This window comes from Acinonyx jubatus, chromosome C1 (assembly GCF_027475565.1).
Source record: "Acinonyx jubatus isolate Ajub_Pintada_27869175 chromosome C1, VMU_Ajub_asm_v1.0, whole genome shotgun sequence".
Classification (NCBI taxonomy): domain Eukaryota; kingdom Metazoa; phylum Chordata; class Mammalia; order Carnivora; family Felidae; genus Acinonyx; species Acinonyx jubatus.
Genome location: NC_069381.1, coordinates 41741537 through 41763496, shown reverse-complemented (window position 1 = coordinate 41763496; position 21960 = coordinate 41741537). Strand labels below are relative to the sequence as shown.

Sequence of the window (21960 nt, the reverse complement as noted above, 5' to 3'; positions counted from 1 at the left end):
ATCCGAAAAATCATTGCCAAGACAGATGTCAAAGAAAAAATTTAAATTTTGATGATCCAGTATTTATTTCTTTGTTGTATGTTTTTTTTAAGTTTATTTATTTATATTTAAAATTTATATATTTATTTTTGTCGGGGCTTGAACTCATGACCCCTGAGATCAAGAGTCACATATGCCACCTACTGAGCCAGACAGGTGCCCTTGTCTGCTTCTAATGTCATACTTAAGAAGCTGTTGCCAGACCCAAAGTCCTGAAGACTTACAATTTTTATATAGTATGTGAAATTTTAAGTATATATATTCTTTTCTTTTCTTTTCTTTCTCTCTTTCTCTCTTTCTTTCTTTCAAGTTTTTATTTTTAAGTAATCTCTACACCCAACGTGGGGCTCGAACCTACAACCCTGAGATCGAGAGTCACACGCTCTGCTGACTGAGCCATCCAGGTGCCCCACTGTCTTCTTTCTTGCATAGATTTACTGTAGTGCATACTCCTATGTTATTACTTTCTTTGTTTAACAGTATGTCTTCACTATCGCTCCATAGCAGAGTAGAAACTTACTCTGTTTAATGGCTGCTATGGTAATATATTTTATGATTTTGTGATAGTTTTCCTTACCAATTTAGCATTATCGGCCATTTGAATTTTGTTCCAGTCTTTTGCTTTATAATTAGTGCCTAAGTTGATCCATTTTGAGTAAATTCTTGTAACCGGTATAAGATCAGGGTCCAAATTCATTCCTTTGAATGTACATATCTGGTTTTTGCAGCACCATTTCTTGAGAAAACTGTCCTTTCCCCACTGAATACTATTAGCATCAGTGTCAAATCAGTTGACCACATATGTGAGGGTTTATTCTGGGGCTTTCTGTTTTATTCTATTGATCTGTGTTTTTTTGTTTTTTTTTTATGCCAGTATCATGCTGTTTGATTACTGTAGCTTGTATTAAGTTTTGAAATCAGGAAGTGTGAGTCTTCCAATTCTTTTTTCTTCTTTTTCTAGGTTGATTTGGCTAGTCAGAGATTTTTGAAATTCCATATGAATTTTAGGATGAGGTTTTCTATTTCTGCAAAAAATACCATTGGGATTTTGATAGTGCATTCAGTTTTTAGATTGCTTTGGGCAGTGTTGGCATCTTAATATTGTTAACGATAGGGGTGCCTGGGTAGCTCTGTCGGTTTGAGTTCCCAACTCCTGATTTCAGCTCAGGTTATGATCTCCTGGGGCTCTGGGTGACATCATGGAGCCTGCTCTGGATTCTCTTTCTCCCTCTCTATCTACTCCTCCCACTTTCGCTTTCTCTCTCTCTCTCTCTCCCTCTCCCTCTCCCTCTCCCTCTCCCTCTCCCTCTCCCTCTCCCTCTCTCTCTCTCTCCCCCTCTCCCCCTACCCCTCAAAATAAATAAACTTAACAAAACAAAACCCAATATTGTTAACAATATAAGTTATTGGTGATAACTTCAGAGAAGGAAGTGAATATCATGAATTTTGCCTAGTGTCTAGCTTTTGGCAGCTCTGGGAAAAAAAGCTCCTAAACCATTCTTGGGATTTTTGAGCTTAATAATAGTAAGCAAGGGGTGGAGTGCTTAATCCTTTAAAGTAAATGTTAAGAACAGTAAGAAGAATAGTAAGAGTAGAATAGTCTTCCAGCTCTCCCCTTCCTTGGGGGCTGTAAGTCACATGAGCTTAAATACTTCCTGATTTCCAGGAGGTTTATCTGGAATGTCCTAATTCCTCCTTTGTAGAGTATAGTTTTGCCACAAGGCTAGAGAATGCTTGGTTGACATTTTTTTCATTCAGAACTTTAAATATGTCATCTTTTTTCTGATTTTCATGGTTTCTGATGGGAAATCATCTTTTAATCTTATTGTGAATTCTTAGTATATGAAAAGTTGCTTCTCTCTTACTGCTTTCAAAATTCTTTCATTGTTTATCAAAATTGAGTAGTAGTTGGTCTTGGTGTGGATTTTTTTAGTTTATTCTGCTTGGAGTTATTGGTCTTTTTGGTTGTGTATAATTGTGTCTTCTGATTTGGGAAGTTTTTGACTATTTCTTCAAGTATTCTTCTGTCTCCTTTATTCTCTTTTTCTCCTGAGATTCCTATTATGCTTGATAGAGAAGAAAACAAATAAGAAAGTCAGGAAACTACAGGGAGCAGAAAAAAATTTAAGAAAACTATTAGCATTCAGAAATAAGATAATAATCATGAGACAAGAACAGAGTGTCGTAAAAAGGAATAATCAGAGAGTTGAGGCATTTTTAGAAATGAAAATGCTCCTCTCCTCTTAAATGCGGAAGATTTGGAAGATAAAGGTGAGGAAATCACTGAGGAAAGAAAATAAAGTGATAGAAAATGGAGAGAAAGGTAAGATAAATGTAGAGTCAATGTAGGAGACATAAAGGCCAATTAATAGGAGTTAGAGAAAAAGGACGGAGAAAATGAAAGGGAGGAAAAGATACAAGACATAATATAAGAAAAAATTGTCAAAACTGGGGAACTTGAGTTAGAGATTAAAACAGCCAACTGAATACCCAGACAAATGTTTGAAGAAATATCTGCTCCATGGTTTATCAATTAGAAATTACATGGGGCGCCTGGGTGGCTCAGTCGGTTAAGCATCCGAGTTCAGCTCAGGTGACGATCTCGCGGTCCGTGAGTTTGAGTCCCGCGTCGGGCTCTGGGCTGATGGCTCAGAGCCTGGAGCCTGCTTCCAATTCTGTGTCTCCCTCTCTATCTGCTCCTCCCCCATTCATGCTCTGTCTCTCTCTGTCTCAAAAATAAATAAAAACGTTAAAAAAAAAAGAGAAATTACAGAGCACTTGAAACCAATACTAACTACACTATATGTTAACTAACTCAAACCTAAATTGAAAAAAAAAGTACAGAACACTGAGACAAAGAGAATATCCTAAGTTTCCATACAGAAAAGAAACAGTTCAGTAAAAAAGATGGAAAATACGGGCATCTGGCTTTGGTTTTGGCTCAGTCATGATCTCACAGTTCATGGGTTTTAGCCCTACATTGGGCTCTGTACTGATAACATGGAGCTTGCTTGGGATTCTCTCTTTGTCTGCCCTCTTCACTCTCTCACTGTCTTTCTCCCTGTCTCGTAAATAAACATTAAAAAAAGAAATGGAAAATAAGAATGGCATGATTTTCCCTAGTAATACTAGAAACTAGAAATCATTGAAACAATACCTGTAGCATTTTGAGTGAATGATTTCTAACCTAGAATTTTAAACTTAATTAAACAAAATATGAAGATAGGATAGACATTTAAGACATTCAGAGTCTTATAAAATTTACCTACTTCTTGGGGCTTACGGGCACCAATAAATAGCACTCTTTTCTTTCCTGAATCCTGAACAAATTGGGAAAGACAGAAGAAGCATATGGAGATTAGATTATCCTTTTTTATTATGGATAAAATGCACTTTGGAGAATGGGACTTAATATTTTCAAGTTTTTGTTAATACTCAATGCCACAATTAGACTTACTGAGGCACAGGCACAACTACAGGCCCCGTGTTTGGCCATCAGTCTGGAATGGATATTTTAATTGGTAGTGATTTTGAATGTCTTTTGAGTACCCAGCATTGTGGTAGTGGGGCAGGTGGAATAGGGAAGTGCTGGATATTTGCAGGAGGAACAAAAAAATGGGGAACCTAGTCTGATACCTGACAGATTGTGGCGATTAAGCAAACCTCTGATAGCTCTGTGGTTTCTAATGATAATAAGCATCCTGCTGTTGCTTAACCTACATGCACACCAAGACCCAGTTAGCCTGAAATCAGACTGCACCTGTGCATAGTAGCCATCATAGGGCATTTGTAGTATTATGCAGAATTCCTAGAAATCTCTGCCTATTCTGCAGAACCCCATATGAATATTTCATCCCCAAATTATAACCACCAATAAAAATCAGCCCCATATCCACCCGGCGCTACTTAGATTCTCTGAGTGTGCCCGTACGGACTCCTCTTTCCTTCAGGTGTGTACTTTCGCTTTGTAGTAAACCTTCCTCTGCTGTATTTCACTCTGACTTGTCCTTGAATTCTTTTTCACAGCAAAGTCAGGAACCTGGCACTAGTTGTTAGTTGAAGTCTCAGGGCCTGAGAACTCCCTCAGTCTCTAGTATCTGTAGGCATTGTAAGAATTCAAGAAAGGAAGACATGGTTAGAACTAGAAGTAAGAAGTGAACTCATATCTTAATAATATAAAAATGAAATGGGATACATTCTAAATGCTATTGTTTTCTATATTCAAATACCTTTTTAAAATTTATTAAAAATTCTTTGTATCTTCTTGACAATAATAGTGCATTGAAGGTTGGAACCTCATTTAATCCTCATCTACTACATTGGAGAAATGTAGCCAGGAACTAGAACATAGGTCTGACATTTTTATTTTGTTCAACCAATTTTGCTATGAGTGTGCAGTGGGAAGCAGTGAACCTTATTTTCAAAATCTTAACCTCCTCAGAGAGAACTTCATTTCTAGAAATTACAACTTTTTTGGGAAAAATTTATACTGTTGATAGCTTAAAATAGGAATTTTGCTATATAATATTACCATGCTTTTTTTTTTTGAATAGGACATCTGTTACTCTTATAAGAAGATGAGGAAGATTAGAAATTAAGTAAAGCTTGTTTTTAATAACATGTTCCTGTTAAAAATTTAGATGTACTTTTAGTTACATGAACCAAATTAATCAAAGTGAAATGTAGCAATTTCCTGAGTCTTGAACTAGCATTTATCTATATTAAGTACATTAATTTTTTAAATGTTTGTAGCTTTAATTTATGTATACAAACTTGATTTATAGAGTTTTTTTTTAAATTTTTCATGTTTATTTTTTTTAAGAGAGAAAGGGAGAGAGAACAAGTGGGGGAGGGGCAGAGAGAGAGAGGGAGAGGCAGAATCCGAAGCAGGCTCCAGGCTCTGAATTGTCAGCACAGAGCCCTATGCGGGGCTCGAACCCATGAACTTTGAGATCATGACCTGAGCCGAAGTCAGACGCTCAACCGACTGAGCCACCCAGGCACCCCGATTTATAGAGTTTTTTTTGAGTGGAAGAATAGTGTATCTAGAAAGTTTTGTTGGGGCCTGGGTGGCTCAGTTGATTAAATGTTCAAATTTGGCTCAGGTCGTGATCTCACAGTTCGTGGGTTTGGATCCTGCGTCGGACTCTGTGCTGACAGCTCAGAGCCTGGAGCCTGCTTCAGATTCTGTGTCTTCCTCTCTCTCTGCCCCTACCCCACTCGTGCTCTGTCTCTCTCAAAAATGAATAAACATTAAAAAAAAAATCTTTAAAAGTTTTTTTTTAAGTTTATTTTTGAGAGAGAGAGTGCAAGCAGGGGAGGGGCAGAGAAAGAGGGAGGGAATCCTCCTAAGCAGGCTCTGTGCCACCAGCATGGAGCCCAATATGGGGCTCAAACCCACGAACAGTGAAATCATGACTTGAGTCAAAATCAAGAGTCCTACGCTAAACCAACTGAGCCTCCCAGGCGCTCCTCTAAAAAGTTTTATAAATGGAATTGTGGATCAGTGTGGCTCAATCAAGTGTTTGTTGTATTATGGCTTTTGTCAGGGAGATGACATCTACAAAATTATTAGAGTCATCATCATAGAATAGAATTAGAAAATTTAAAATATTTTGGTTTCTGGATAAGGTAAAACTAATTTTTTAGAAATAGAATCCATTTTTAAAATTAAGAATGTGCAGTAGTTTCTACAAGAATTTAGATATAGTCATATTTGGTAACTGTTTTGACATGTGAAACACCTTATGAAGAATATTGAGAGCAGAATGTATAAATTTAATAAATTCAAATATCCAAAAACCAGGAATATAAACATTCTTTTATAGCTAAGAGTGCTACAGCTTTTTACTAGAAAATAATATTAGTCACAGAAGACATTAATGGTGAAAATCTAGGATGGTTTTGGCTTAAAGTTTTTTTTTTGGCTTAAATTTTATAATTTGGAAAAGTTACTTTATAAAATTATTTTTTTAGTTTATTTATTTATTGAGAGACAGCATAAGTGGGAGAGGGACAGAGAGAGAGAGAGAGAGAATTAAGCAAGCTCCATGCTGCCAGCACAGAGCCCCATGTGTAGGGCTCAAACCCATGAAACCGCAAAAACCAAACCAAAACCAAGAGTTGGATGCTTATATGACTGAGGCACCCAGGTGTCCATAAAATAATTTAGAAAGAAGAATCTAATTGTTTTTGTTTTTGTTTTTGTTTTAAATAAAAGAGAATGTCAATCTGGACAGAGATCAAGGCAGAGGATACATACTGCTTTACTACAATAGGAATTATAAAACTTAGGTGCACGTTGAGTAAGATGTTGTGGTGGAGACATAGCTAGGTAAGTTTAGTTTCTTTAATTTGGACATAGGTTTTGGTATAAATAGATAGTTGGGAGGATATGACTTGGTGTTTTGGACTTTTTATTTTAGGCAATTTTTTTGCATTTATATGATGTATGGTTATATGATTAGAGGTGTTCATTTGCCCAAATTTGTAGTTTAATAAATTAAGTAAAATCAAAGATGCCACTTACATTTTGTTTTAGCTGACTTTAATTTTTATTCATATTAGTTATCTGTTTAGAAGCATAGATCTGAATTTAAGGCATACAGGGCAAAGTGAACAGTAAAAAAAAATTCTTATTTCTGTAAAATACAGTATACAGGGTATTTCTAATATAGAAATAACTTAACAAAATGCAGCATTTTAATTTGTTTGTAGTTTGTGCTCAGTGGTAAATGTATAATTGTTTCTATTATATTTTAGAACAAGATGAGTTCTGACTGATTTTAGTATTCTATCATCTTTCTTTTTTAAACATTCGTTTTTATATAGCAGTTTAAATTTTTATAGCAGAATTGACCAGAAAATACAGAAGGCTCATAAACTCCCTTCCCCAATACAGGAATAGCCTCCCTATCATCATCCCAGGGTGGTATATTTGTTATGTCAGTGAACCTACATTGACATGTCACTATCACCCAAAGTCCATAGTTTATGTTAGGGTTCACTTTTAATAGTATATATTCTATCGATTTTGTATAATGTATAATGTCATGTATCCACCATTATATCATATAAAATATTACTATCATTTTTTAATTCTGGGTTCCTATTTTTAAATTTTTTAATCTCAGAAAAATTAATTTAAACTCCTTTATACTTTAGAGGTGGAGAAAGTCTGTTGACATTATTTCCCCATCTTTAGAAAATCAAGTTTGAAGTAGGTTAGCAGTATAAATAGGTAGTGTTTAGTAGGAAAGTCATGTAGGCAAAATCTTTCAATTTGGGCCTCTATAAACTGATTCCCTATATTGCCTATAAATTTGGATTCTTTTTTTAAAAGCTTTGTTTATTTAAGTAATCTGTATATACCATGTGGGACTTGAACTCACGACCCCAAGAGTCAAATGCTCCATTGGTTGAGCCAGCCAGGCGCCCCTAGATTAGGGTTTTTGTGTTTTCTTTGTTCCATTTCCTTTTATGTTAATTGTGGTACATCAATTGCAGGTTTTATTTCCCTTTTAGTTGAATTCTTATTGGGTAATATAAAACAAATTTTACTTCTAAAATTGTTTTGATGTCATATTGCCATAATTACATTACAACCTTTTTTATGAGCATTTGGTTGTTATTTACTAAGTGGGTTTTAACTCCTCATATGGTTTTCAGAGTTTTAAATTTTTTACTATTTCTTTAGTTTTAAGAACAAATTTTGAAAGTCTCACCAATTAAAAAAAAGTGGCTTTTGTGTTTTAAATAACAGATTTTTCTTTTTTTTTTTCCAATCCAATAGTTTGTTTGCCTAATCTGGACTTGAAGCAATTCAACTACTAGAAATCTGCCATTTTACAATATCACAATTGGGAAGAAGCAGGTTTTCAAATAATGGAAGAGTCTAAGACCTCTAAAAATGAAAATCATGAACCAAAGAAGAATGCTTGGGCTCTTTCTGAAGAAAGCAAAGCAGTTAAAGTTATATCTAATCAAACTTTGAAAGCTAGAAATGATAAATCCATAAAAGAAATTGGGACCAGCTCTCCAAGTAGGAATAGTAGTAAAAAAAATAAGCAAAATGATATTTGTATAGAAAAGACAGAAGTTAAATCATGTAAAGTAAATGCTGCCAATGTAGCAAGTCCTAAAGATTTGGGATTAGTCCTTCGAGATCAAAGTCATTGCAAAACAAAAAAATCACCTAATTCACCGGTAAAAGCAGAGAAGGTACCTGTTTCACAGGCAAAAGCAGAAAAGTCACCAAAGTCATCTAATTCACCAGTGAAAACAGAAAAGACATCCAGCTCCCAGGCAATAGCAGCAGAAAAGGCACTTAGTTCACAGAGGAAAACAGAAAAAGTACCCATTGCTCAGATGAAATCAGAAAAGGTCCCTGGTTCGCTAACAGAACCAGAGAAGGCACCCAGTTTACCATTAAAAGAAAACATGCGACAGATAGAATTACAGCAGATTGGAAGAAAAATTCCAAGTTCCTTTACTTCTCTGGACAAAGTGAATATTGATGTTGTAGAGGGAGAAAAATCTGCTTTGGAAAACTCACCACGATCTCAGAAGCAACAAGCATGTACAGATAATACTGGTGATTCCGATGATAGTGCTTCGGGAATTGAAGACATATCAGATGATTTGAGTAAGTACAAATTAGATTACCCCAGGGTCACATTTTTGGAGAGATTTTTCCTATGTTAATAGTGTTTAGATTATCACCAGTTTGATTTTAACTACTTTAATTACAAGAAGGACATTAATAATACGGCTTTTTAAAAATGTTTGTTTATTTTGAGAGGGAGAGAAAGAGCACAAGTGTCCGTGTGTGAGCAGAGGAGGGGCAGAGAGAGAGAGAGAGAGAGAGAGAGAGAGAGAGAGAGAGAGAAAGAGAATCCCAAGCAGGCCCTGCACTCAGTGCAGAGCCTGACACAGGGCTTGATCTCACAACCATCAGATTATGACCTGAGCTGAAATCAAGAGTAAGATGCTTAACCAACTGAGCCACCCAGGTGCCCAAATAATACGGCTTTTTAAGCTAAAAAAGAACGTTTACATTTATTGAGGTGGGTAAAAAGCCTGTGCAAATAGAAATTAGTGGCTCCTATAGTCCAGTATGTAGGTATGTGCATGTGTACACACACAAACACTTTTTAATTGGTCCTGGTAATATGTAACTCATTCATTCAACAAACATGTATGTATTGAGTTCCTTTTATATGCCAAGCATATGTTTACAATGAAAAACCCAAAAAATACAGCCCCAGACCTCAAGGAAGCTTCTAGTTTGATGGGGGGGTGATACAGATAAAGTGGTGGTTTAGTTCAGTGCCAAAAACTTAAGAGTTGAGAGAGTACATGCTTTAATTGAGGGATTTAGATTTTAGATTGAGAAAATGTAGGACATAAATGTGAGACTGAGAGTATGACTGAGATTGAGTATGACTGGAACAGAATTGAGGGGAAAAGTAGCAAATGATACAGCTGAAAAGTCATAGAACAATTGGAGAATGAAGGACCTTTTAGGACATGATAGGCAGTTTGGACTTTATTATGAGTGTTTTGGAAGACACTAAAGAATTTTAAGTAAGGTAGTGCTATGATCAGATACAGATACATATTTTTAATCTTTTTGGCTGCAGTGCAGCAAATTTTTTGACAGGAACAAGAATGGAAGCACAGATTGGTTAGGACCCTTGGAATTTACTTGAGCTATTGGTATAAAATTCATTTTCTTTTGGGATTTTGATCTTAGTTTTAATTAATTCCTTATAAATGTTGTCTATGTCTTTTGAGTAATCCTGATTCTGTTTAACTTAATGGATTTTTCTTACCAATCTTTTTTCCTCACGTTTCTGTGGCTAGTTGGATAAAACCTTTTCTTGGTATATGAATAACAAAAGAAAGCTATTTCACACTTTGAGAACCTCCGGTAAAGAGTTTAGAAATAGTTTCTTTTTATTTCTGGTGACAGTATGTTGACAGACTTTTTTTTTTAAATTTTAATAGACATATTTTTATGTGCATAAGAAAAATACCAACTTCATAATTTTAAAGATATGCTTTAGGAGAAGGACAAAAAAAGCAAGTCAATTTAAAGATAGTATCAAATAAATAACACTACTGATAATGTTTAGATAAGCAAATCTGAACATGATAACATGTGAATGATTTTTTTAAATTTATTTTTTGTATTAAAAATTTTTAAGTTTATTATTTAGACAGAGACAGCACGAGCTGGGGAGGGGCAAAGGGAAAGGGAGAAGAGAGAGAATCCCAAGTAGGCTCTGCACCATCAGCACAAAACCCATTGTGGGGTTCAAACCCAATGAAACTAATGCAGTCATGACCTGAGTTATAACTGAGTCAGATGCTTAATCAACTGAGTCGCCCAGGCGCCCCAATGAATGATTAAAAAAATTTTTTTTAAATGTTTGTTTATTTTCGAGAGAGATAGAGCATGAGTAGGGGAGAGGCAGAGAGAGAGGGAGACACAGAATCCGAAGCAGGCTCCAGTCTCCAGCTGTCAGCACAGAGGCTTGAACACATTAACTGCGAGATCATGACCTGAGCTGAAGTCACTCAGCTATTTAAGCCACCCAGGAGCCCCATGAATGATTTTTTTTTTTTAATGTTTATTTATTTTTGAGAGAGCGCTGGCGGGGAGGAGCAGAGAGTGAGACAGATGATACTAAGACAGGAGCTGACAGCAGAGAGCCCAGTGTGGGGTTCAAACTCACTAACTACGAGATTATGACCTGAGCTGATGCCAGATGCTTAACCAACTGAGCCACTGAGGCGCCCCAATGATTTTTTCTTTGAAATGTATTTATTTTTGAGAGAGCAAGGATGTCAGCGGGGCTAGGACAGAGAGAGAGGGAGACAGAGGATCCTAAGCAGGCTCTGATAACCAGCTGAGCCACCCAGGTGCCCCTGTGAATGCTTGAAGTTGCTTAAAGATCACTTATAATGGTTTGACCACTTGAGTTAGTGAAAAATCTAAATTAAAGATTTATTTATTTATTTTTATTTGAGAGAGATCACAAGCAAGGAAGAGGGACAACAGGAGAGAGAGAGAATCTTAAGCAGGCTCCATGTTCAGCGCTGAGCCCTTGCTAAGCCTGAGACAGGGCTCAGTCCCACAACCATGGGATCATGACCTGAGCCAAAATCAAGAGTTAGATGTTGAATAGACTGACCCATACAGGCGACCATAGGATTATTTTTTAATATTAATTTTTATTATTTTATGTTTATTTTTGAAAGACCACAAACGGGAGGGTTAGAGAGAGAGGGAGGCAGAGGATCTGAAGTGGGCTCCGTGCTGACAGCAGACAGCCTGATGTGGGGCTCGAACTCACCAACCGAGAATTCATGGCATGGGCTAAAGTCAGACTCTTAACCAGCTAAGCCACCCAGGTCCCCTTTTAGTATTTAAAATTTTGTTTTCAAGTTTATTTATTTTGAGAGAGACAGACAAGACAGTGCAAGTGAGAAGGGTGGGGAGAAAGAGGCAGAGAGAGAATCCCAAGCAGACTTCATGCTGCCAGCACAGAGACTTACATGGGGCTTGAACTCAAGAAATTGTGAGATAATGACCTGGGCCAAAACCAAGATTTGGATGCTTAACCGACTGAGCCACTCACGGGCTCCAAGATGCTGGATTTTTAAAAAGCTCCTGAGTAAGATATGCTTTTGAGCAGGATAACCCAACTCATTTCCTTACTTTCATTTACACCACCCTTCATTTTACTTTTTACACAGCCAGAATAATCCTTTTAAAATTATTCAGATCATGTTACTACTCTTCAAAGTGTTTTACTAGTTTCCTATATGTTAGAGTAATAGTTAGCATCCTTGCAGTGACCTGTGAGGCCCTATGTGATCTGTGCTACTGTGATCTGTGCTACTGTTCCACTTCTCTGCTTTCATTCTACATTTTTTCCCTCTCCCCTTCTCTGCTCCAACTGCATGGTTTCCTTGCATTTCCTCAAATATGGAGAATGGTCTTCACATTTGCTTTTCCTTTGCTTGGAACATTCTTCCCTGAGATGTCCACATGGCTTGCTCCCTTACCTCCTTCACCTTTTCAGTGAAGGAGGAATTTACAGTCTTTACTCTTTTTAATTGTTCTCAGTAGTCTTATTTTTTTTTTAAGTTCATTTATTTATTTTAAGAGAGAGTGTGAGTGAGGGAGGGGTAGAGAGGGAGGAAGAGAGAGAATCCCAAGCAGGCTCTGCACCAGCCCCTCAGAGCCTGACTCGGCTCGAACTCATGAACTGTGAGATCATAACCTGAGCTGAAACCAGGAGTCAGATGCCCAGGTGCCTTTCTCCATAGTCTTTATTACTATTTGTCATATTTAAAATTTTTCTTATTTACCTTTTTATATAATAGTTTTATTGAGATACAGTTCACATGCCAAAATGTCTCATTTAAAAACATACGGTTTAGGGGTTTTTAGTACTATATTCATTGAGTTGTGTAGATATAGCCACTGTCTAATTCCTGAAAATTTTTATCACCCCCAAAAGAAACTGTACCCATTAGAAGTCACTTACTCATTACTCCCTCCTCCTAGACATTGCCAGCCAGTAATCTACTTTCTGTCTCTATAGATTTCCCTGTTTTATATAAAGGGAATCATATAACATGTGGCCTTTTGTGTCTGGCTTTTTACACTTAGCAGAATGTTTTCAAGATTCATCCATGTTGTAGCATGTACTAGTACCTTACTCCTTTTTATTGCTGAATAATATTCCATCTTATGGCTATACCATGTTTTACTTATCCTTTTATCAGCTGATAGATAATTGAATTGTTTCCATCTTTTGCCTAGTATAAATAACCCTGCAATGAACATTTTTTTTGAACATTTATTTAAAAATTTCTGTGTGGGTGTGTGTATTCATTTCTCCTTGATATATATGTTGAAGTAGAGTTCTGAGTCATATGATAACTACTGTCTTAACCATTTAAAAGTATATAATTTAGTGACATTAAGTACATTTATAGTGTTGTACAACCATCACCACTATCTAATTGCAGAACTTTTTCATCACCCCAAAAGGAAACACTCTACTCATTAAGATTCACATCCTTTTGCCCTCCTCCTGTCATCTTCTGACAATCACTAATACGAAGCTTTCTGTTTCTATATATTTACCTTTTCTGGATATTTCATAGAAATGGAATCAGGTATGTTGTTTTGTATGTCTGGCTCCTTCATTAAGCATCGTGTTTTCAAGGTTTATTTGTGTTATATATATCAGTACTTTTTTTTTTTTTTTTAGAGAGAGAGAGCGAGCATGGAAAAGCAGGGGAGAGGGGCAGAGGGAGAGAGAATCTCTACCAGGCTCCACACCCAGTGCAGAGCCTGATGTGGAACTCGATCTCATGACCATGAAATCATGGTGGTGACCTGAGCTGATAGTAGGATGCTTAACTGACTGAGTCCCCCAGGCACCCCCCCCAGGACTTTTCCTTTTTAAGGCTGATGCTATAGACTGAATTGTGTCCCCTTAAATTTTGTATGCTAAAGTCTCAACTCCCGGTATGATTGCATTTGGAGATAAGAGCTTTTAGTAGGTAATTAAGATTAAATGAGGTCATAAGGGTAGGTTCCTAATACAATGGGATTGAAGCCTTATAAGAAGAGGAATAGAGGCATCTGTCTCATTGTATGCATGAACCAAGGAATGGCCTTGTGAGGACACAGCAAGAAAGCAACTGTCTGCAATCCAAGGAGAGAGCTCTAATTAGACACCAAACCTGCTGGCACCTTGATGTTGGGCTTTCCTGCCTCTAGAACTGTGAGAAAATAAATCCCTGTTAAGTCTATGGTATTTTGTTATGACAACCTGAGCTAAGACAGTTGAATAATATTCCACTGTGCGGATATGCCACATTTTGTTTATGTTTATCAGTGATTGGACATTTGGGTCATTTCCACATTTGACTATTGTGAATAGTGCTGCTATGAACATTCATGTAGAGGTTTTTGTTCGAATACCTGTTTTGAACTCTTGTTGTTTTGGGATAGTATTAACATCTCACAGAACTGGAGTTTGATGGAAGAAATTTGGGAACTTCTGCCAGATGTTATTTTATATTCATGTTGATTTTAGAAAAATAAATAATTTATTTCTGAATTTTAAAGAAGGTATGTAACTTTCTATAATTATTTATATTGGCAGAAATGACAGTTTTACCAGATTTGCTGATGTTGCCTTGTAGTGCTTGGCAAATTGTACATATAGAAAAGAGAAAAAGGTTAGAATATTCTTACTACTGTTCTTTATCATGAAATGTAGAAATAAAACTAGGATTTTACCTTTTATTTTACATTACCGTCATAAAATCGTTACTAAAAAGCTAAATTATTTTTCTAAATGCTAGGATACAATTGCAAATTACTTATTGTGCATCGGTCTTTCCCTGACAATAATTTAAGAATTAATTAGCCAACCTAACATAATTCTTATGTTTGAATCCTTCTAATAACATCTTAAGAGTTTGCCACCTGACTCTAGAGACTTCTGTGTCCTTGTGGTAGGAAACACTTCATTTCCAAAGGCCTATCCTTTCTTCTTTGTTTAGAAAATTCGTGTTATCAAAAGGTAGAATTGACTGTCATGGTTCTTGTAGATGGCATGCAGTTGGCTTTTGAGGGCAGAATGGAGAGATCTGTTGTCCATGAACGTTTACTTTAGTGTTTTTAGATACATCCAAATTTATTTGTTCAGTACACTTTTATTATGTGTCTTCTCTGGTCTAGGTATTAAAATCTGAAAATACAAAGTTAAATAATACCTAGTCATTAGCATCAAGGAATCATGTGAAGTAGGAGATAGATAAATGAATACAAATTACATTATTATGCAAATATGAAACAATAGAGAGTGTTACGAGAATACAGTTGTATAATTGAACAACACAGGTTTGAATTGCACAGGTCCACTTATATGGATTTTTTTTTAATTAAAAAAAATTATTATTTTTGGGGGCACCTGGGTGGCTCAGTTGGGTAAGTGTCTGACTCTTGATTTTGGCTCAGGTCATGATCTCATCGTTCGTGGGATGGAGCCCCGAGTTGGGTTGGGCTCTGTGCTTACAGCGTGGAGCCTGGTTGGGATTCTCTCTCTCTCTCTCTCTCTCTCTCTCTCTCTCTCTCTCTGCTCCTCCTCTCTTGTGCTCTTTCTCCTTTTCTTTCTCAGAATAAATAAAAATAAGCTTAAAAAAATTTTTTTAATATTTTCATTTTTTTAAAAGTATCACTACACTCAGCATGGGGCTCAGTTTATAATCTCAAGATCAAGAGTCACATGCTCTACTGACTGAGCCAGCCAGGCACCCCTGATTTTTTTTTTTTTTTTAGTAAATATAGTATGGTACTGTAAATCTATTTTCTCGTGATTTTTTAAATAACAGTTTCTTTTTTCTGGCTTACCTTACTGTAAGAATAAAATATATAGTATATATAACATGCAAAATGTGTGTCTATCAACTGTTAATCATTAGGCTTTTGGTCAAAAATAGGCTATTAATAGTAAAGGTTTTGGGCAGTCAAAAGTTACATGCAGATTTTGGCACCCCAAGCCCCAGTATTGTTCAAGTGTCAACTGTATAAAGAATATCAGACTGTCTTCTGAATTAGGTTAAGCTCAAGCTGAATTTTGCAGGACAGGTAAACATTACTAGTTGAAGTGAGGAGGGCCTTGATGGTGGAAGAAAAAACATATATAAAGGACATTGAGACTTGAAGTAGCAATGATCCATTCTAGCACATTTGGTATGAATGAAATGAAAGATGCTTAAGGCAGAATATAAGGTTAGAGATATAGAGAACTTAGCTCTCTTTCTGAAGGTCTTGGTTTAAAATCTGAGAGAAGCCTTCCCTGACTCCCATATCTAAAGTCTCCTTCTCAGTTACTTGCATTTCCCCTTTTATAACACTTGCTACAACTTGGAATTATTGTAGTTACTCTGTTTACTGCCTTCATGAAGGCAAGAATGACATGTAATAAGCTAGAGAGTTTAAACTTTATCCTGAACTCTTTGAAAGCCTTATATATTTTAAGCAAGAGAATAACATGATTCATTATGTATTTAGAAAAATCACAGTGATGGTGGAACCTACTGTATGCTAGGTATATAATGCTACGTGCTGAAAATGAAAAGATGACAGCACCCAGTCTTCGCCTTGAAGAGATTGCAATGTAGCTATGAGGTAGGGAAGCAAAGAAAGAAATATTGATATGGTAGAGATATCCATGAGTTCAGTGAAAGCAAAGAGGGAGGAGCTTGGTGTGGGTTTGTGGTCTAGAGTATGTATGTTATTTTGGCTGCTAGTGTATATTGATGAAGTCACTAAACTGATTTTAGTGATTAATCTTTGGGACTTCAAATAGCTTTTTATCATACTTCAGACATTTTGCAAGATGGTTATAGTGTGTTAGCCTTCTGCAGTGAGTGTCAGTTAGATTTGTCTCTCTTGATAGGTTGGAAGAACAAGATAGGCATTTGACCCATGACATAGATTTTTCTTTGTGAATTCTGATACCGTGTATATCTCTTACTTGAATCTTACATAAGTATACCAACTTGTACAACTAAGGAATGTATAAGGAAAGAATCTTTTTTCTGTATGTGCAGAAATTGAATGTTTTCCATTAAATTTTTTTAAAATTTATCAGTTCTGCTGATGGTAACTAAGTGGTTGCTTCCTTTTCCAGGTAAAATGAAGAATGATGAATCTATTAAAGAAAATTCTTCAGAGATGGACTATTTAGAAAATGCTACTGTGATAGATGAATCTGCATTGACACCTGAGCAGAGGCTAGGCTTGAAACAAGCAGAAGAACGCTTAGAAAGAGATCACATCTTTCGACTTGAAAAAGTATACTATGTCATTTTAGTTGTTTGGAGGAAGATGCATGTTTCATAATTTTTCTTTGCCAAGTACAGCTCTTTTTTTTTTCTTTTATTGCTAAGGCAGAGATAGCTTTCATTTTTCCTAACTTCCTTCTTTCCTTCTTTCTTCTCTCCCTTTGTTCAGTAAATCCTTATATCTGTGAATCTGACTTCATTCATTCTCATTCCAGGGGTCAACAAACTATGGGGTTATCCTCTTTTTTTGCTTTTTGGTTGGTGAGTTTTGTGTTTTTTAAATTGTGATTAAAAAAACCCCTACTCCTTGTTTTTATAAAGAAAGTTTTATTGGTACACAGCCATGCCCATTTGTTTACCTATTGTCTATGGCTGCTTTCATGCTACCATGGCAGAGTTGCATTGAGTAGTTGCTCTAGAGAGCATATAGCTTGCAAAGCATAAAATATTTATTATTTATCAAAGCATAAAATATTCATTATTTACCAAAGTAAATATTTACCAAAATATTTACCAAAGTAAAATATTTACCAAAGTATTACTTTGTCCCTTTACAGAAGAAGTTTGTTGACCCTTGATTTATTCACTCATCAATAGATACGGAGTGCTTGTTACTTTCTAGGTACTATGCTAGGCACTGGGGATATATTGGTGAAAGTGGCAGTTTATGAATTAGAAGTGAACAGTCCATTTGGAATGATAAATTAGTAAATACTATATGATGTATTACACTTTAACCCTTTTTCCTTGGTTTTCTACCTTTTCCTCTTTTTTCTCCCAAATTTACTGAGTATCTCCAGTATATTAGGAACTGTTGTAGCCATTTGTATCTTGTTCCTGAGTACTAATTAATTTTTTAATCTAGAAATACACCTTCCTAGCCTTAATAAAAACACTGCTAGGTATTGAAGGAAAGAATCATAAATCAATCTGTTCATAAATAGATATTTGGGATATTTGTGAATAGGTATACAAGGAATTAGGTAATCATTCTTGATAAATAAGAAAGGAAAGAAAGAAATGGTATAATTTTATAGAGTTTAGAAAAATGAGGTCATATCTAAATTGAAGAAGGTGATCCTGGGTTATTAATAGGACAGAGTAGTCACCCTCTGAAAATAGAAAGGAATATTAAGGGCGTCGGGGCCCATAATGTAGAAGAGAATTTAGGTTTTGTACTAGCTAGTCTCCCAAGCTAGTTAGAAGGAAGTCTTTTGCAATTTGCTATTTTTACTTAGTCCTCTCTTTCCTATCATTTTCTTTTCCCTAAGTCTGGAATTAGTGCTATTCTGGATCTGTGTATTGTTAAGATAAATATTGAGTGCTTTTCATGTACCATGATCTAGTGATAAAAAGTTGAATTGGATGTGTGTGGCATTTTTAAAAACATGATGCTTCTCCTCTAGGAGTTTATTGATTAGAGAAAAACATGTAAGCAAATAACAGTAATAGTAACACTGTTGTTTGAAAATGGGATCTTAAAAGAGTGACCAGCTTGAATGCTTTATAAAGAGGTAACATTGGAATGGAGTCTGAAGGAGTAGTTAGGAATTGACTTGGTGAATTGGGGAAGGCTGATATAGGTGAATATTATATGGCATATATTAAGGAAATGTGAAAGATGTGTTTTTAAGACAAGTTGGGGACTGGATGGGGTAAGATATGAAGCAGGAAAGGTCAATTCTTGGGAGAAGGAAGAAGTTGGGGTGGAATGGATATTTGATGGTGGTGGGAAAGAATGGCCTGGGGTAAAAGAAAAGTTTGGAAGTGTGGAAGACGTATTATTTGTTGTTTGAATTTGTTTATTTGAATTTAGGCAATAATTATATAAAATGAGTGTGCCAGTACCAGCATAGATGTCTGTAATCTCTTTTCTTCCTGGCACCTCTTTGTCCTCCAAAACCTCTCATTTCTATTGAGTGTACTTTTTTTTTTAATGTTTTATTTTTGAGAGAGACAGAGAGACCAAGTATGAGCAGGGGAAGAGTAGGAGCAGAGAGAGAGGGAGACACAGAATCTGAAGCAGGCTCTAGGCGCTGAGCTGTCAGCACAGCTGAGCCAACCAGGTGCCCCAGTTGTTGAGTGTACTCTTAGTTAACCTTTTTTTTTTTTTTTTTTTTTTTTTACCAGCTTTAGACATTCATTAAGAATATTTTTAAAAAAAATTTTTTTTTTTTAACGTTTATTTATTTTTGAGACAGGGAGAGACACAGCACGAACGGGGGAGGGTCAGAGAGAGAGGGAGACACAGAATCCGAAACAGGCTCCAGGCTCTGAGCTGTCAGCACAGAGCCCGACGCGGGGCTCGAACCCATGGACCATGAGATCATGACCTGAGCCGAAGTCGGACACGTAACCCACTGAGCCACCCAGGCGCCCCCATTAAGAATATTCTTAACTACTTGCTTTTGGTTTCATCAGGTCCTTTGGTTCACACTATACCCATAGATTATCTGATTGAGGAGTAAAGATGTAGATTTTTAAACTGTACCAAAGAAGGAATGAATCCAAGCTCTTAGATCAGAAGGGTAAATTTCCCCATAGTGAGTGTTAAATGTTGACTAGGAAATACTAGTTGACTAGTATTGTTGACTAGAATTTCCATGCCCAGAAAAAGGTTTATTAGTGTGTGTGTTTAATGGCAAAATAAAATATAACTATAATAAAGGAATTTTAAAACATTTTTTTATTTGTTTCTCATGTGAAACTAGAAGCTTCATGATAGAACATTTTTGTCCTATTTCCTGTTGTACTTAATATATTGCCTTGCACATAGAAGTTAGCCAATAATGGGAGGTAGTTTGCTTAGTGATTAAAGTGTATGGGTTTCGGAGTCATGGGGTCTATCTCTGCCACTTACTGGTTGGGTAACATTGGATAAGTTATTTAACTTCTTTAAACCTCAGTTTCTTCATCATTAGAATAGAGTTGATAAAAAAAAAATAACAGCTCATTGGCTGTTAGGAGGGCTAAATACAGTAATACAAGTAAAGTTCTTGGCATAGTGCCTGGTATGTAGTAACCACTAAATAAAGATCAGCTATTTGTAGAATTGAATTTACCAAGGAGAGCAATTTTTATTACATTCTAAGATGATAGAAGCAGTTTTCAGTGTTAGAGATTTATCCAAGGTCAATTGAGATGTCATCTCAAGCTTTCTGACTCCCCGTTCAGTGTTACAACAAATTTTTCTTATAAAAAAAATCCAGACAAGTCCTTGTCCGCTAATATTTTACAACTGAAAAACTCGTGTCATAAGTGATTTCATGACTCCCTCATCAATATTCATAGCTTCAGTGTTCTGTATTTATGCTTTTGACTCTTGAATCGACCCTTCTTGCCACATTCACCACTCTTCTTGAACCAAGTCAACATCATCTCTCTTCTGGATTGTTGCAGTATGCTCATAATGGCAATAAGCTCTTCCTGCTTCTGTTCTTGAAGGAATTAGGAAGAAGGCAAGTCATCCCTTTAAAAGTAGATTAGATCTTGTAATTCTCTGCTTGAAAACCTTCAGTGTCTTCCTCTCACACTTGGAATAAAAGCCAGGGTCTTTTTAAGGGGCCTGTGACCTGGCCCCAATTACCCCTCTGCCAGTCATACACTAGGCTTTTTGCAGTTTCTCAAACATATTAGCACATTCCTGCCTCAGGGCCTTAGCATTAACATTTCCTTCTGCTTAGAATGTCTCTTACCAAATATCCACCCAGTTTAATCCTTCACTTCCTTTAAGTTTATCAGTAAAGTCTTAAGTGAGGACCCTTTTTTAAAAAAGTAGTTAATACTCCCACACCATATTCCTATTAATTTGTACATTTGTTTATTTATTACATGTCTCTGTACACTAGAATGTAAACTGTGAGAACAGAGAATTTGTTTTGTTTGTATTTCCCCAGCTCCTAGATAAATGTCTGACATAGTATGAGCTAAGAAGGTATTTAGGGAGTTAAGTATTAGTTGTGGTTAGAAACTAAGAGGTAGGAGTCTCTGCAAGGTCTTAATTCGTTCCCCAAGAAGGACAGATTTGAAAGTTTTTTTGGTTTGTTTTTTGTCTTTAAGTTTTTATTTAAATTCCAGTTAACATACAGTGTAATGATAGTGTCAGGTGTAAAGTATAGTGATTCAGCACTTCCATACAACACTTGGTGCTGATCACAAGTGCTCTCCTTAATTCCTATCACCTGTTTAACCCATCCTCCTACCCACTTCTCTTTTGGTAACCAGTTTGTTCTCTGTAGTTAAGCATCTGTTTCTTGCTTTGCCCCCCCTTCTCCCCTTTGCTCGTTTGTTTTGTTTCTTAAATTCTACATATGAGTGCAATCACATGGTATTTGTCTTTCTCTGACTTATTTCACTTAGCATAACTCTCGCTCCATCCATATCTTTGCAAATGGTGAAAGGATTTTTATACTACAAATCGAAATGACTGTCGAACTGAATTTTCCTTTTTGCTTGTTGCCTTGGACAGATTATTTAATTCTTGAGATTTAGTTGCTTTGCCAGTAAAATGTGGAGTCATTAAATGATGGCTATATTTATTTTTAGTCTGGTAGGATTGTTGGTAAATTTGGGGTGAGAATCTTTTTGTCAGGAATTGCAGCCTATTGAAGATCGATCTGAGATAAAAATTTAAGCATTGCTGCAATTTCAGTATAAGGCACTAGAAATAATATTTTAAATTCAATGTGTATTTATTGTGTTTTTATAATTTTTCATGTGTAATCAATATGGATAGAGCTGGTTTTGGATTCAGATATACATGAATTTAAATTCAGCGTCTCCTACTTAATCTTGTATCCTTGTGAAAGTTACAAGCTGTATGAGCTTTTGTTTTCACATGTATAGAATGAAGATAATACCAATCTAATTGGATTATTAGGGGTATTAAAGTGACAAATTATATGTGAAAACACCTAGTATGGTGCCTAGCACATAACAGGCCCTTTGAAATTACTAAGTTTTTAAAAATTATTTCAAGAGTAGATTTATAAAGTATGACTAAAGTACTATGATAATTTTGTGTGTCAGAATTGT

The 21960-nt window shown here is 36.0% G+C and overlaps 1 protein-coding gene across 16 annotated transcripts in view; it reads left to right on the top strand.

Annotated features, from left to right (window-relative positions):
- The window catches only part of TUT4 (terminal uridylyl transferase 4), a 149778-nt gene that overhangs the window by 19842 nt on the left and 107976 nt on the right, over positions 1-21960 (top strand). For 15 of the 16 annotated variants that reach the window (XR_008294865.1, XR_008294875.1, XR_008294870.1 and 12 more), the window contains 3 exons: positions 6260-6373; positions 7832-8683; positions 16773-16936. Coding sequence is in view for 3 of the 16 variants with exons in the window: in XM_027059177.2 (XP_026914978.1) it covers positions 7924-8683; positions 16773-16936 (924 nt within the window). In the remaining 13 variants the exon portion in view is untranslated. The remainder of the gene's footprint in view (positions 1-6259; positions 6374-7831; positions 8684-16772; positions 16937-21960) is intronic. The other variant, XR_008294867.1, reaches the window with a different exon arrangement.